Below are 16,598 nucleotides of genomic sequence, written 5' to 3' on the forward strand. Positions count from 1 at the left end.
AGATATCTAATACCCTCTGCTGCAGATTTCTCTCACACCGCAGGATTCACACAGTCACATAAATAGAATATTGATCACTAAAGAACAACGTCTCATTTATGGCATTGTACCAGAAAACCCCCCAAGCATAAACGATGGTGGAGTTGGGGATACATGTAATTGTTAATATATATACATGACCTGTACACATGTACATCTTATGTACATGGAATAGTATAAGAAAAAAACAATAAGCAAGGGTGTGTGTGTATAATTCTTTATACATGCACTCTGTACACACACATAGTTCGAGTTTAATTATAAGAAGCAGACTCTCATCCCCCCATACACTACACACCAATTTACAGCCTAGAAGAAATCCCTATATGTAAAGACTGAGATGACAGGAAAAGACTTTGTTTAATGACACCTATTAAATGTATGGTTAATTAGACATTTGGCTGCTAGAGGAAACCTGCTGCTGCCACGTAAGGTACTCCTAACAATAAAGCAGTAAGAGATTTTAAATCACTTTTCTATCTAGACAGGATGGTACATACCACAGCCTTTGATGAACTAGCTGGGGGTGGGGGGTTTACACTGGTTAGGACGTGGGAAAAAACTCATTGCTTGATGTGGAAAGGTAGCTCATGAGCATTTCAAAAAAGAGAAACCCAACAAAACGCATACAAAAAGGAGGTCATTTACTCTTAGCATGGATCAAGGGCACACCGGACACTCTCGCCTACACATCCCCACCGCTTGTAACGCAGACCTGACACTCCCGCCTACACATCCCCACCACTTGTAAGGCAGACCTAACACTTCCCCATCACATCCCCACCGCTTGTAAGGCAGACCCGACACTTCCCCATCACATCCCCACCGTATGTAAGGCAGACTGGACACTCCCACCTACACATCCCCACCGCTTGTAAGGCAGACCCGACACTCCCCCTACACATCCCGACAGCTTGTAACGCAGACCAGACACTCCCACCTACACATCCCCACCACTTGTAAGGCAGACCCTACACTCCCCCTACACCTCCCCACTGCTTGTAAGGCAGACCCGACACTCCCCCTACACCTCCCCACTGCTTGTAAGGCAGACCTGACACTCCCACCTACACATCCCCACCGCTTGTAAGACAGACCTGACACTCCCACCTACACATCCCCACCGCTTGTAAGGCAGACCCGACACTTCCCCTACACATCCCCATCGCTTGTAAGGCAGACCCGACACTCCCCCTACACATCCCCACCACTTGTAAGGCAGACCCGACACTCCCCCTACACATCCCCACCACTTGTAAGGCAGACCGGACACTCCCACCTACACATCCCCACTCACCGTTTGTATGGCAGACCTGACACTCCCACCTACACATCTCCACCCACCGCTTGTAAGGCAGACCTGACATTCCCGCCTACACATCTTCACCGCTTGTAAGGCAGACCAGACACTCTCCCTACACATCCCCACCGCTTGTAAGGCAGACCTGACACTCCTGCCTACACATCTCCACCCACCGCTTGTAAGGCAGACCAGACACTCCCACCTACACATCCCCACCACTTGTAAGGCAGACCTGACACTCCTGCATACACATCTCCACCCACCGCTTGTAAGGCAGACCCGACACTCCCCCTACACATCGCCACCACTTGTAAGGCAGACCGGACACTCCCACCTACACATCCCCACCCACCGTTTGTATGGCAGACCCGACACACCCGCCTACATATCCCCACCGCTTGTAAGGCAGACCCAACACTCCCCCTACACCTCCCCACTGCTTGTAAGGCAGACCCGACACTCCCCCTACACCCCCACTGCTTGTAAGGCAGACCTGACACTCCTGCCTACACATCTCCACCCACCGCTTGTAAGGCAGACCAGACACTCCCACCTACACATCCCCACAGCGTGTAAGGCAGACCTGACACTCCTGCCTACACATCTTCACTGCTTGTAAGGCAGACCAGACACTCCCCCTACACATCCCCACCACTTGTAAGGCAGACCCGACACTTCCCCATCACATCCCCACCGTATGTAAGGCAGACTGGACACTCCCACCTACACATCCCCACCCACCGCTTGTAAGGCAGACCTGACATTCCCGCCTACACATCTTCACCGCTTGTAAGGCAGACCAGACACTCTCCCTACACATCCCCACCGCTTGTAAGGCAGACCTGACACTCCTGCCTACACATCTCCACCCACCGCTTGTAAGGCAGACCAGACACTCCCACCTACACATCCCCACCACTTGTAAGGCAGACCTGACACTCCTGCATACACATCTCCACCCACCGCTTGTAAGGCAGACCCGACACTCCCCCTACACATCGCCACCACTTGTAAGGCAGACCGGACACTCCCACCTATACATCCCCACCCACCGTTTGTATGGCAGACCCGACACACCCGCCTACATATCCCCACCGCTTGTAAGGCAGACCCAACACTCCCCCTACACCTCCCCACTGCTTGTAAGGCAGACCCGACACTCCCCCTACACCCCCACTGCTTGTAAGGCAGACCTGACACTCCTGCCTACACATCTCCACCCACCGCTTGTAAGGCAGACCAGACACTCCCACCTACACATCCCCACAGCGTGTAAGGCAGACCTGACACTCCTGCCTACACATCTTCACTGCTTGTAAGGCAGACCAGACACTCCCCCTACACATCCCCACCACTTGTAAGGCAGACCCGACACTTCCCCATCACATCCCCACCGTATGTAAGGCAGACTGGACACTCCCACCTACACATCCCCACCGCTTGTAAGGCAGACCCGACACTCCCCCTACACATCCCGACAGCTTGTAACGCAGACCAGACACTCCCACCTACACATCCCCACCACTTGTAAGGCAGACCCTACACTCCCCCTACACCTCCCCACTGCTTGTAAGGCAGACCCGACACTCCCCCTACACCTCCCCACTGCTTGTAAGGCAGACCCGACACTCCCCCTACACATCCCCACCACTTGTAAGGCAGACCTGACACTCCTGCATACACATCTCCACCCACCGCTTGTAAGGCAGACCCGACACTCCCCCTACACATCGCCACCACTTGTAAGGCAGACCGGACACTCCCACCTACACATCCCCACCCACCGTTTGTATGGCAGACCCGACACACCCGCCTACATATCCCCACCGCTTGTAAGGCAGACCCAACACTCCCCCTACACCTCCCCACTGCTTGTAAGGCAGACCCGACACTCCCCCTACACCCCCACTGCTTGTAAGGCAGACCTGACACTCCTGCCTACACATCTCCACCCACCGCTTGTAAGGCAGACCAGACACTCCCACCTACACATCCCCACAGCGTGTAAGGCAGACCTGACACTCCTGCCTACACATCTTCACCGCTTGTAAGACAGACCAGACACTCCCCCTACACATCCCCACCACTTGTAAGGCAGACCGGACACTCCCACCTACACATCCCCACCCACCGTTTGTATGGCAGACCCGACACACCCGCCTACATATCCCCACCGCTTGTAAGGCAGACCCAACACTCCCCCTACACCTCCCCACTGCTTGTAAGGCAGACCCGACACTCCCCCTACACCCCCACTGCTTGTAAGGCAGACCTGACACTCCTGCCTACACATCTCCACCCACCGCTTGTAAGGCAGACCAGACACTCCCACCTACACATCCCCACAGCGTGTAAGGCAGACCTGACACTCCTGCCTACACATCTTCACCGCTTGTAAGGCAGACCAGACACTCCCCCTACACATCCCCACCACTTGTAAGGCAGACCTGACACTCCTGCCTACACATCTCCACCCACCGCTTGTAAGGCAGACCCGACACTCCCCCTACACATCCTGACCGCTTGTAAGGCAGACCTGACACTCCTGCCTACACATCTCCACCCACCGCTTGTAAGGCAGACCAGACACTCCCACCTACACATCCCCACCACTTGTAAGGCAGACCCGACACTCCCCCTACACCTCCCCACTGCTTGTAAGGCACACCCGACACTCCCCCTACACATCCCCACCGCTTGTAAGGCAGACCTGACACTCCTGCATACACATCTCCACCCACCGCTTGTAAGGCAGACCCGACACTCCCCCTACACATCGCCACCACTTGTAAGGCAGACCGGACACTCCCACCTACACATCCCCACCCACCGTTTGTATGGCAGACCCGACACACCCGCCTACATATCCCCACCGCTTGTAAGGCAGACCCAACACTCCCCCTACACCTCCCCACTGCTTGTAAGGCAGACCCGACACTCCCCCTACACCCCCACTGCTTGTAAGGCAGACCTGACACTCCTGCCTACACATCTCCACCCACCGCTTGTAAGGCAGACCAGACACTCCCACCTACACATCCCCACAGCGTGTAAGGCAGACCTGACACTCCTGCCTACACATCTTCACCGCTTGTAAGGCAGACCAGACACTCCCCCTACACATCCCCACCACTTGTAAGGCAGACCTAACACTTCCCCATCACATCCCCACCGCTTGTAAGGCAGACCCGACACTTCCCCATCACATCCCCACCGTATGTAAGGCAGACTGGACACTCCCACCTACACATCCCCACCGCTTGTAAGGCAGACCCGACACTCCCCCTACACATCCCGACAGCTTGTAACGCAGACCAGACACTCCCACCTACACATCCCCACCACTTGTAAGGCAGACCCTACACTCCCCCTACACCTCCCCACTGCTTGTAAGGCAGACCCGACACTCCCCCTACACCTCCCCACTGCTTGTAAGGCAGACCCGACACTCCCCCTACACATCCCCACCACTTGTAAGGCAGACCTGACACTCCTGCATACACATCTCCACCCACCGCTTGTAAGGCAGACCCGACACTCCCCCTACACATCGCCACCACTTGTAAGGCAGACCGGACACTCCCACCTACACATCCCCACCCACCGTTTGTATGGCAGACCCGACACACCCGCCTACATATCCCCACCGCTTGTAAGGCAGACCCAACACTCCCCCTACACCTCCCCACTGCTTGTAAGGCAGACCCGACACTCCCCCTACACATCCCCACCGCTTGTAAGGCAGACCTGACACTCCTGCCTACACATCTCCACCCACCGCTTGTAAGGCAGACCAGACACTCCCACCTACACATCCCCACAGCGTGTAAGGCAGACCTGACACTCCTGCCTACACATCTTCACCGCTTGTAAGGCAGACCAGACACTCCCCCTACACATCCCCACCACTTGTAAGGCAGACCTGACACTCCTGCCTACACATCTCCACCCACCGCTTGTAAGGCAGACCCGACACTCCCCCTACACATCCTGACCGCTTGTAAGGCAGACCTGACACTCCTGCCTACACATCTCCACCCACCGCTTGTAAGGCAGACCAGACACTCCCACCTACACATCCCCACCACTTGTAAGGCAGACCCGACACTCCCCCTACACCTCCCCACTGCTTGTAAGGCAGACCCGACACTCCCCCTACACATCCCCACCGCTTGTAAGGCAGACCTGACACTCCTGCATACACATCTCCACCCACCGCTTGTAAGGCAGACCCGACACTCCCCCTACACATCGCCACCACTTGTAAGGCAGACCGGACACTCCCACCTACACATCCCCACCCACCGTTTGTATGGCAGACCCGACACACCCGCCTACATATCCCCACCGCATGTAAGGCAGACCCAACACTCCCCCTACACCTCCCCACTGCTTGTAAGGCAGACCCGACACTCCCCCTACACCCCCACTGCTTGTAAGGCAGACCTGACACTCCTGCCTACACATCTCCACCCACCGCTTGTAAGGCAGACCAGACACTCCCACCTACACATCCCCACAGCGTGTAAGGCAGACCTGACACTCCTGCCTACACATCTTCACCGCTTGTAAGGCAGACCAGACACTCCCCCTACACATCCCCACCACTTGTAAGGCAGACCTAACACTTCCCCATCACATCCCCACCGCTTGTAAGGCAGACCCGACACTTCCCCATCACATCCCCACCGTATGTAAGGCAGACTGGACACTCCCACCTACACATCCCCACCGCTTGTAAGGCAGACCCGACACTCCCCCTACACATCCCGACAGCTTGTAACGCAGACCAGACACTCCCACCTACACATCCCCACCACTTGTAAGGCAGACCCTACACTCCCCCTACACCTCCCCACTGCTTGTAAGGCAGACCCGACACCCCCCTTACACCTCCCCACTGCTTGTAAGGCAGACCTGACACTCCCACCTACACATCCCCACCGCTTGTAAGACAGACCTGACACTCCCACCTACACATCCCCACCGCTTGTAAGGCAGACCCGACACTTCCCCTACACATCCCCATCGCTTGTAAGGCAGACCCGACACTCCCCCTACACATCCCCACCACTTGTAAGGCAGACCCGACACTCCCCCTACACATCCCCACCACTTGTAAGGCAGACCGGACACTCCCACCTACACATCCCCACCGCTTGTAAGGCAGACCTGACACTCCCACCTACACATCTTCACCGCTTGTAAGGCAGACCAGACACTCTCCCTACACATCCCCACAGCTTGTAAGGCAGACCTGACACTCCTGCCTACACATCTCCACCCACCGCTTGTAAGGCAGACCCGACTCTCCCTCCTACACATCCCCACTGCTTGTAAGGCAGACCAGACACTCCTGCCTACACATCTCCACCCACCACTTGTAAGGCAGACCAGACACTCCTGCCTACACATCTCCGCCCACTGCTTGTAAGGCAGACCCGACTCTCCCTCCTACACATCCCCACTGTTTGTAAGGCAGACCTGACACTCCTGCCTACACATCTCCACCCACCGCTTGTAAGGCAGACCAAACACTCCCACCTACACATCTCCACCACTTGTAAGGCAGACCCGACACACCCGCCTACATATCCCCACCGCTTGTAAGGCAGACCCAACACTCCCCCTACACCTCCCCACTGCTTGTAAGGCAGACCCGACACTCCCCCTACACCCCCACTGCTTGTACTTACAGTAATCCCAGGCAGCAAATGCAGACATCGTGTGAAGTCTCAGAGTCATCCCTAACAGTGGTTCCACTGACGGTGGAGGAAACAGATCTGAAATAATACAAACACTATATAGTATACATATATAACAGTCTTCTCCACTAGTAATGAAAAATGGAAAGAAAAGTAAAGAGGAAAAACATGAAAGAAAGAAGAAAGAAAGTAAGAAAGAAAGAAAGAAGAGCAGTCACATTCAAAAAGACAATATTTGTGTGTAACTGTGGGACAAAGTGCTAAGAATACTAAAACAGAGGTTTGTTTAATGTTTGTTAAACGCTTTTGATGTTCAGATGCCATTTTCATTTAAAGTTAATTATAATTATCAAATTATGTGTCATGTGTATCGTACATGCAGGGAACAGTTTGTTCAGTATCATGTCGCAATTGGCTACGCAAGTTTCAGAGATCACTACACAATTTTAAAACATTAAATAGTAGTTGCTAATCAATTTTCAATAGACTAAACATATCAGTAATCAAGATTTTGAAAAGAAAGTGTTTCTTGACATATGTCTATATAGCTGTTCCATTGTTTTAGATACATGGACTTCTCACACTGCTATGACATACCATTGATTTCTTATATCTTACAACATACATACACGTGTATGACACTATGTCCTAGATAAAGCAACACTACCATACACATGTACATTCTCAACCTACTGACAAATATAATACACCTGAGCATACAGATCAATTTCAGATTTTCATGATTAGAAGAAACAGATACCCATCAAGTATTATAAACATACTCCTACATAAAATTTTGTTCTGCTGTTTTGAAAGTCAGCAGTTCGATGGTAGAAAAGAAAGTAAAAGAAATTAGTTTTTTAATGCCACTTTGCCACATTTTAAACTACAGTTAAAGTTTGTTTTGTTTAACAACACCACTATTGAATAAGTAATCATCGGCTATTGGCAATTCTGACACATAGTCATCAGAGGAAACCTGCTACATTTTTCCTAATGTAGCAAGGCAATCTAATTACAATTAGCTCCACTATTACATGTGGATCTAACAGCAGCCCATTGGAGCTCATGTCCAGTTGACCTTTCATTCGACCAATCAAAACCTTACTTGCAAAATCATGCCAGTGATTTGAAAACATTCGGGATTATGCCAAGGGTATACGAAATGATTCGGGTGAATTACGAAGTATGCCAGAAGGAAAAAAAAATGTGATGGTATAGCCATAAAATCTGTTTATACTAGTATACAATCCAGAGTTTATTACTACACTTTTCCCTCTTTTTTTTCAATGTTGAAATAGACCAACAAGTTTGTCTATTGCATAAATAGTCTCCCCCGATATTTTTAGAATTTGTATGCTCCCGAATGACGCTATAAAAGGCGAAGTGTAATTGGTCGATATTTAAATTGTTATTTATAGATGAAATGTCACCTGGACATGGGAGTCCATGCAATGCTGTTAGATCTACTGGTAGACCCAGTAGAGCTAGTTTTAATCAGATTGTGTAGCAAGGGATCTTTTATATATGTACTTTCCCACAGACAGGAATGCACATACCACGGCCTTTGATCAGTTGTGGTGCACTGGTTGGAACGAGAAAAAACCCCAATCAGTTGAATGGATCCACTGAGGTGGTTCGATCCTGTGATGCAAGCATTTTAAGCAAGCATTCAACTGACTGTGCTAAATCATACCCTTTAAACAACAGAGCTCTGTTTGGAGTGAATCATATGATTATTTCCACACTTGTTCTAGATAAAGCTGAAACTCACTGTTGCCTCATAGGCCATTTCTACAGACCAGCAGCAACGGATCTTTTACATACATTTTCCCATAGACATTACATTAGTCATGGGAAACTGGTTGGAACAGTATAGAACTCACTGGGTCCACTAAAGGCAATAATGGCTATGACTCATCACACCTCAGCCAATCAGTTAGTAAAGAGCTCACACTGGGACATGAGATCAAACATCTTTGGTAGACCTACTCTCTCGGGTTTTTTCCCCGTCCCAAACTAGGCACCCATATTTTCGAATGAATCTTAGCCTACGAAATCATAAAACCATCATAAGCTATGACATCATTATGGCATGTACTGTAGTGACATGACAATCTACAATGGTTTTACGATTTCCTACAGCTAAGATAGCTTCGAAAATATGGGCCCAGTACCCTATAACATGGTATATGCTGTCCTCTCTGAGGGAAAGTGCATATTAAAAAATCCCTTGCTGCTAACAGAAATATGTAGCAGGTTATGTCAAAGACTATATCATATATTAATTAATTAACAAATGTGTGACAACCAATAGCTGATGATTAATGTACTCTAGTGGTGTGACCCATCCATCAAAGGTGCAAATGACTTACATAACATGGATCAAATTAGCAAAGTCTGGGTATTTTTTTTCCGTACATGATTACAGAATAAATGTAAATAGTGAGAACTAAGTCTAGAACTGAAGGACCTACCTTTAACACAGACATACTCTATCATGTGCCTGATGACCGACACCACTGTGTCGTTACACAAGAGAACACTCCCAAATCGCGAGTGTAGCAGATTGTGGTTCGTGTCCCACGCAGGCTCCAGCATGAAGAGGTCGAGATTCTCCCCAAACTGCTGCCACATAACATCCATGTACCGTGACACGACCTGGTTACGAATCGAAGTGTCCGCATTGTCCCCCCATGAAACTGTCTTCCGTCTCGAGTCGGCTCGAGACAACACCGGTGCGTCACTCACAGCCTTCGGTGGCCGCCCGATCACAGGACTCTGTGGGACCTTGACCTCCTTCGACTTGGACCGCGCCTTGCCGTTGTCGTTCTTCCTGAGGAGCGTGGTGGAACTGCACACGATGAGGAGGAAGTTCTCGGCGAAGACCTGCTCCTTCTCGGAGAACTCGACGAGCGGGGACATGTAGACAGAGAGATCGGGTGCGATAATGGGGCCCACACGGAGCAGCGAGGTGCTCACCGTGGAGAGACGGCTCGCCCGGCCCGACCCTGTGTGGTAGTCCGACGTCTCCTGCTGAACATTGCCCACGCTCGACAGCAGAGTTGTCTCCCTGTCGCACCACTGATATGGAGGAAGCCGACCTGAGTTCAAGATAGTCTGTAGCTCGTCGCTGGTCGTAAAGAACTGGTGCGTCAGCTGTGCGGCGTACCGTGATCGCTCGTGAGCCAGGATCCTCAGCACTTTAGGAAATGGAATAGCCTTAACCGAATCGCCCAGTCTTCCGGGGTAGTTTGCAAATGCTGGATGAAGGTGGTGACAAGGATGAAAAGTTAATGAGGAGGGATTTACACAGAGGAAGACACCTGGTGTGAATGAGATCTCACTGTGGATGTTCGTAGTCCGAACTCCGGAAACTATCGAATTGAAATCCTCCAAACCCCGGGTGACGTTCCACATGACTTCGGGACTGAGCTTCTCGATATCGCAGTGGGCGAACACTTCAAATCCGACATTTATGAGGTGCTCGAGCAGCCATATTGCTTTATCACAGAGATGGGCGAGTGTCCGCTTGACGTGTTCCACCTGGAGACAGAGCCGGCCCAGACACGGCTGCAGCCACTTGCTGGTGTTCATGCGCTGCTTCAGTACGTTCCAGTGGTTCACATGGACCCGCAGGTCCTCACACAGAGCGTTCAGACAGAACAGCTTGCTGACTCCCACGTCCGGGGTACAGCCGTGCTGGATGGAGTGCGACGTCCGGTACTCCTGGTTCAACACACTCTCCAGATCGGTCACATACGCCGAGGCCGACCGGATTCGGAACAGACAGTCCCGGACGAACTCCAGCTTGGCGTGGTGCTCGAGGACTTTACGCAGCTGGCTGTAGTCCTTGCCGAGGGTGGCCGAGGTGTGCGAGTGGACGAAGTACGACCCTCCGTGCTCAGGGTTCTTCCTGCACGCGTGGCGGCCGGGATTCACTATCTGGAACGTCTTTCTCAGAAGTTTGACGGCATCTTCGGCATCACTCACGTCAAACGATGGCTCCATTTCTGAGGACCGGTCACCGTCGGCTTCGTAGCCGTAAACCTGTCAAGTACAGTAACACAGAGAATACAGTACTGATGTATATACAGAGATAACATGTTATCACAAACCCTTTTATAAGGGTAGCTCAAGGTTGAGAAAATGCTACCATGATAGAACTTTCACTAACAACTATTATGTTTATTTCAACCGTAAATGAACCTATACATTAAGCTATTTGGTTGAACTTTTACTAACAACTATTATGTTTATTTCAACCATAAATGAACCTTTACATTAAGTTATTTGGTTCATTCAACATCAAAATAACAATGTTTGTCTGTACAGACACTGGCCTAATAGAATATGCATGTATGCACATATAGGGATGAAAGTTTATATTTTATATTACATATTTACAGGATAAATCAAGCAAAAATGTCTGCAATACAAAAGAGTCTGGGATGGGGGTTATTTTGGGCCACGTGGGGATGAAATTGGGTGATTTATTTCAATATTGCCTATTGGGATATAAAATCAAGATTGTGCTACCACAATCAATAGAATGACAAGAAACATACTCTTTATACAAACACCGATATTTTAGAAAAGAAAATGTAAATTTAATATGTAATTTCAGTAATTATGAGGGATCTGTTGGTGTAAAACATGTTACAGCAGCAGTACATTTAGGACAGTATCTTTTTAAAGGACATTTGTTTAGTACAGATTACACAAACCTGAACTAGAACATATTTTACAGATTACACAAATCTGAACTGGAACATATTTTGCACAGATTACACCAACCTGAACTGGAACATATTTTGCACAGATTACACCAACCTGAACTAAAACATATTTTGCACACAAATTACACAAACCTGAACTGGAATGTATTTTGCACAGATCACACAGACCTGAACTGAAACATATTTTGCACAGATTACACCAACCTGAACTGAAACATATTTTGCACACAAATTACACCAACCTGAACTGAAACATATTTTGCACAGATTACACCAACCTGAACTGGAACATATTTTGCACAGATCACACCAACCTGAACCGGAACATATTTTGCACAGATCACACCAATATAAACTGGAAAGTATTTTGCACAGATGACACCAACCTGAACTGGAACATATTTTGCACAGATGACACCAACCTGAACTGGAACATATTTTGCACAGATGACACTAACCTGAAATGGAACACATTTTGCACAGATGACACCAATATAAACTGGAAAATATTTTGCACAGATGACACCAACCTGAACTGGAACATATTTTGCACAGACACCACTAACCTAAACTGTAACATATTTTGCACCGATTACCAACCTAAACTGGAACATATTTTACAAAGATGACACCAACCTAAATTGGAACATGTTTTGCACCGATAACATAACCTAAACTGGATCATATTTTGCACAGATCACACAACCTGAACTGGAACAGATTTTGCACTGATTGTACCAACCTGAACTGGAACATATGGTGGGTCATCTTCATCCACAGACTCCCACTTGCCGATCGCCTGGATGTTGGGCAGTCGACCTCGCCCAGCACTCAGCGGGTCATACATCTTGGTACATCATCTACAAACAAACAGATAATTAGAGAAAGTCATCTACAAACAAACAGATAATTAGAGAACGTCATCTACAAACAAACAGATGATTAGAGAATGTCATCTACAAACAAACAGATAATTAGAGAATGTCATCTACAAACAAGCAGATGATTAGAGAACGTCATCTAGAAGCAGATGATTAGAGAATGTCATCTACAGATGATTAGAGAACATCATCTACAAGCAGATGATTAAAGAATGTCATCTACAAACAGATGATTAGAGAACATCATCTACAAACAAATGATTAGAGAAAGTATTCTACAAACAAACATATGCTTAGAGAATGTCATCTACAAACAGATGATTAGAGAAAGTATTCTACAAACAAACAGATGCTTAGAGAATGTCATCTACAAACAAACAGATAATTAAAGAATAACATCTAGATACACACTTTGGAATTATGGTCATTTTGAATCTAATTTGCCGTAATCCTTACTGGGCAAGGGTCAAAATGTGTATATTAGCAGACATTGTTCTGGAACCATCTCATTCCACTAAGAGACATAGTCTACCACTTTAGAATCAAAGCCACGTTCAACCTAATGTCAAAATGTGTATATTTGGTCTTCACGTTGTAAATTGTGAATAACAGGGTTCTAATTGACAATTTGGTCAAAATTGAGTTTTTTATTAGATTTGATAAACACACTTCCACCGATTCACCATGCCAATGAATGAGTGATAATGTATACTCAGAATGACTAACTTCCATGTATAGGAGTATACAATGGAACTGAAATTTCAAAGGCATTACTTCAAAAAGACAAACCTGTCATTTAGCAGCCTGTTATTCTCTCCTGTCACGATACATGGTGTTTACTATGTATATTGATTGAAGAATAAAATATTGTTGACAGTCTGTGATACAGGTGGTGTTATTAGTTAAAAACAACAACAATGATATGTGCATGTATGTAATTCTATGTATTCTCTACCTTCTGTAGCCTACGTTTTGGTTAACTTTCAAACCACAGAAACCAAGATTACAAACTTTCAATTACAAAACTAGAATCATATATATATATATATATATATATATATATATATATATATATACACACACACACATATACATACATACCTCTGCACATATTATAAATTGATTACTCATTTGTAAAATACAAAGATATTTAATGTGGGACCAATTAACGCGAGTCACTAATGTGAGGATGGATGTCAGTAACATGGCCACATGTCGCTTCCTGTCACTTTGGACAAGGCTTTTGGTTGCAGATGAACTTTGCTGCTACCACTTTTATGTTCCTTTATGTTTTTTCCATCAGCATACATGACATGATGTACCAGTATGAGCATCATAAAATGAAGCTTTTATGTATGTACATAACTATACATGTACAAAATATGTCATTAAATGTAGATTGTATGTATATACATAACTATACATATACAAAATATGTCATTAAATGTAGATTGTACGTATGTATATAACTGTACATGTACAAAATATGTCATTAAATTAACATTGTATGCATGTATGTATGTACATAACTATACATTATCATAACTATACATGTACAAAGTATGTCATTAAATGTACATTGTACGTATTGTCATATTCTCAGACTGACAATTAACAATGCCGAGACAGATGGTGAACTATCCATCTTCCCGGTTTGCTGCCAATATATCAGTTTCTCGCACTAATAATACCACTATTTTTTGCAAACATATCATTCAATTGTCCATGAGACAGATCATTTCTCGTCTCTCTTCATATAAGGAGCAAGCCTCTTGGAGAAGAAAGGAATGTTTGTTTACATTGGTAAGTCTGTAGCTGTTACGTGTTTCTAACATGTAGGGAAATAATCCCACCCCAGCACATTGTTTATTCAGTGGCCAGTAAGTTTCTTATACGGTAATTATTCAATGAGAACACCGTAGTACATTAATTATGATTACTAAGTTTGTAACACACGCACAACTGAGCACATTGTTTATTCCGTGGCCAGTAATTTTTTTATTTGGTAATTATCCCATCCGAAGCACATTGTTTATTCTCAAAAAGTCATCAGTGATGAATCACAAATTGAGGTCATAAAAATTGCAAACTTCAGACTAATATTAATATTAATAAACCCTGCCTCTGCAGTGTTGTACTACTTTTTTTTTTACTGCTGTGCTGCAATGTTACCAAAGTAATGGACAATTTTGTTCTTCGTCTGTTGGTTATACAAAACCAATATTAACATAAACGACGGACCATTCGTGCAAAAGCTGTAATTGTTTGTCAGAAAATCTGAAAAGACGTGTTAGCTAATTTTATCACTGTTTTTGTTTGTTGAGAAAATAATAAGAGAATGGGCCTACATTGCCAGTGTGAGAAATGTATCCATTTGAAATCAGCATCACAGTCAATACAAAGGCGGCACTGCGGTGATACAAAGGCGGCACGAGCATTAAGTTCAATGCTTCCAGGAAATCCCTGTCTATTATCGTTTCATTCACACTATTGTTTGGCGCCAACAAGTACTCCCCTGTAAAAGAACCGATGGAGTAATCTGCTGAAATGTAAATGGCAGCTTTCAAGTTTATCCTAGCATACTTTTTTCTTCTTTTTTTTTGGTTATTTATAATAGGAAATTTGATGGAGAAAAGCTATGAAAATTGTTCATATTAGAATCTTGTTTAATTAACATGGTCCATTAACATTTCTATTTGTATCTGAACTAGTAAACACTAAAACCACATGAATGATATATCTTTTGTCTGAAAACTTCAAATTGTATGCCCTGGAGACTAAAGGTAGAACTGTGCATGCTTTACCTAGGCTGTTCCATCACTTGGCATCATAGCTGTATAAAACAAATAACCTTTAACCTAAGCAATTTGATGATAATCTGTAAAGAAACGTTTTAATAACACAGATTTTTTCTTCTTCAATTTTTTTTATTTGAGTTGGTATGGGTTTAAAATCTAATATAATATGTTTTTATATGAATTAAACTTTATCTAGTAAAGCTTTAAGTGCCAATTCATCAGTTCCTTTTTGACCCAAACGGACTATACAGGTAGGTTTTTGTAATACATGAAGACAGTCCAATGATGCTTAAGTTTGCAATGTTTAATTTTAGAATGTAATTGACTGGCAAGTCACCCTGCATCAAGTTAAAGAACTTTGTGTAACCAGCACGTGACCAGAATGATGGTTCAGGTGAAATAGTGTGGCCAAAAGGAAGAAAATAAAACTCATATAACATTCAGTACCTTCAAAACAAGGTTACTAATATTAAATATCTAATATATATAAATGTATGTCTGGTAATTGACACAAGAAGGGAGAAAGGAAACCTGCTGTCACAACATAGATGTCTCTTACTCATTAGCATTGTACGCACTTGACATGACAAGACAACAAATACCAATACAAACACATGCACATTTTCAAGAACAGAATGAACGAATGAATGAATGAATGTTTAACGATACCCCAGCACAAAAATACACATCGGCTATTGGTGTCAGAAAAGGTATATATGGAAATATTATTTGCATGAGCTGTGTCAGGAATTAATATTATTTCTGTTTTCCATGATTTTGAATTGAAAACTTCAAAAGCAACAAGCTTAAAAATCTATTTTAGATATTACACTAATACTATAAATATAAGTGCATGTAACATTAACAGTACATGTATAAACTACATGTAAATACAAAAATATTTTAATTCATAACTTTTTAAAGTAATTATTGTTTCTATGGTAAAAACAATGTTAACTAACAAGCACCCAACAACAAATAAGAAATTAATACAGTATTTAATGTCCATATTTAAAAAATAAACAAAATAAAAATATACACTCACTCGCACATACACAAAACACACACACCACACACAACACACACACACACACACACACACACACACACACACACACACACACACACACACA

The 16,598-nt window shown here is 45.5% G+C and overlaps 1 protein-coding gene across 3 annotated transcripts in view; it reads right to left on the reverse strand.

Annotated features, from left to right (window-relative positions):
* Positions 1–16,598, reverse strand: part of LOC121382890 — a 110,605-nt gene that overhangs the window by 20,452 nt on the left and 73,555 nt on the right. For all 3 annotated transcript variants that reach the window (XM_041512570.1, XM_041512569.1, XM_041512571.1), the window contains 3 exons: positions 12,529–12,646; positions 9,525–11,097; positions 7,039–7,125 (listed from right to left, as the gene is read on the reverse strand). In XM_041512570.1, coding sequence (XP_041368504.1) covers positions 7,039–7,125; positions 9,525–11,097; positions 12,529–12,633 — 1,765 coding nt within the window. In that variant the 5' untranslated portion in view covers positions 12,634–12,646. The remainder of the gene's footprint in view (positions 1–7,038; positions 7,126–9,524; positions 11,098–12,528; positions 12,647–16,598) is intronic.

The sequence above is a fragment of the Gigantopelta aegis genome, chromosome 10, assembly GCF_016097555.1.
Source record: "Gigantopelta aegis isolate Gae_Host chromosome 10, Gae_host_genome, whole genome shotgun sequence".
In the NCBI taxonomy this organism is placed as follows: Eukaryota; Metazoa; Mollusca; class Gastropoda; order Neomphalida; family Peltospiridae; genus Gigantopelta; species Gigantopelta aegis.